Below are 1,232 nucleotides of genomic sequence, written 5' to 3' on the forward strand. Positions count from 1 at the left end.
AGGACCTCGCCTTCCTGAAGGACCAGCTGGAGAGCCTGCAGCGCAGGGTGGAGGACGAGGTGCACGCGGGCGTGGGGCAGGTACCCCGCTTCCCCCGCCGGTGCGGTGACCCGTGTGCCCCGGGGCGGGCCGGTCACCCGCCTTGAGGGGCCTTGGTAACAAAAAAAAGTAGTAATAATAATAATAATAATAAATCCCCGCTCTGCCCGGTGGCCTCACCCTTCGCTCTTCTCCGCAGGATGGCTCTCTGCTGGCCTCACCCTTCCTCAAAGGCTTCTTGGCGGGCTACCTGGTAGCCAAGCTTCGCTTCTCGGCCGTCCTGGGATTCGTGGCTGGGACCTGCACGGGGATATACGCCGCTCAGAACTACGCCGTCCCCAACGTTGAAAAGACAGTCCGGGACTATTTCAGTTCACTGAAAAAAGGTCGGGACTAGCACGGAGCCCTTTGGCAGCGGTGACTGTAGGAGCGGTACTCCTTAGTTAGCAGGCACAGAAGATTCCTAGGGCTTTCAGAGGCTTGTCACGTACGCTGTTCTTTTCCAGTGGAAAAGGGGCTTTACACCACATCGTTGCAAGATATCAGCGGGTCTGGTTATGGGGTATTTATTAGAGCATCGTGACAGCGGTGATCATTCCACTAACCCACAGTAGTTTGGAAGCATCAGCAACCGACGGTTTGCCAGCTGCCTTTTCCCCTCACCTCTCTCCCCATGCCCCTGCGGACTGAAAGGCTGCCTGTGACGTGTCATCACGCTCACCACCCGTACGCCCTTCCGCTGAGCGCACGCTTTACCCTAGGAACATGCTTTGTATGGCTTCCTGGGGAGGCTTGTAGTTCTCTTCCTAACGAAAGACAAAACCATTCTCTTCCACTGCATCAGAAATGTAGCAGGTAACATCCTGTTTTAATCAGGCTCATTAAATTCATGGTATTTGGTCTCTTCTTGAATGTTCTAGGGTGCGAGTCTGTCTGGCCTGTCTGCACTGATAGCAGCTCGCCCTTGCTGGCTACTGCCTGAAAATGGTGATATTTGGTAATGCTGCTGGCTCTGCAAACCGCGTGCTCCGGAGGGGGCTGTGGGGACTGATGCTGGTCTTGTCTGTAGCCATATACGGCTCTCACGCTCCCCTCCTGACCCTGTGCAAGGTGGATGGGATGATCCCCTTCAGCTCCACGTCCGTCGTGGTTCTTGTCGAGCTGACAAAACTGATGTTCTCCCTCCTGTTCCT

At 55.4% G+C, this 1,232-nt stretch overlaps 1 protein-coding gene across 1 annotated transcript in view; it reads left to right on the forward strand.

Moving 5' to 3' along the window:
- The first annotated feature begins 1,006 nt into the window (after nucleotides 1-1,006).
- Nucleotides 1,007-1,232, forward strand: part of SLC35A4 (solute carrier family 35, member A4) — a 2,266-nt gene continuing 2,040 nt past the window's right edge. The window contains exon 1 of the mRNA XM_009329581.1: nucleotides 1,007-1,230. Coding sequence (XP_009327856.1) covers nucleotides 1,024-1,230 — 207 coding nt within the window. The 5' untranslated portion in view covers nucleotides 1,007-1,023. The remainder of the gene's footprint in view (nucleotides 1,231-1,232) is intronic.

The sequence above is a fragment of the Pygoscelis adeliae genome, unplaced genomic scaffold, assembly GCF_000699105.1.
Source record: "Pygoscelis adeliae isolate BGI_AS28 unplaced genomic scaffold, ASM69910v1 Scaffold288, whole genome shotgun sequence".
Taxonomy (NCBI): Eukaryota; Metazoa; Chordata; class Aves; order Sphenisciformes; family Spheniscidae; genus Pygoscelis; species Pygoscelis adeliae.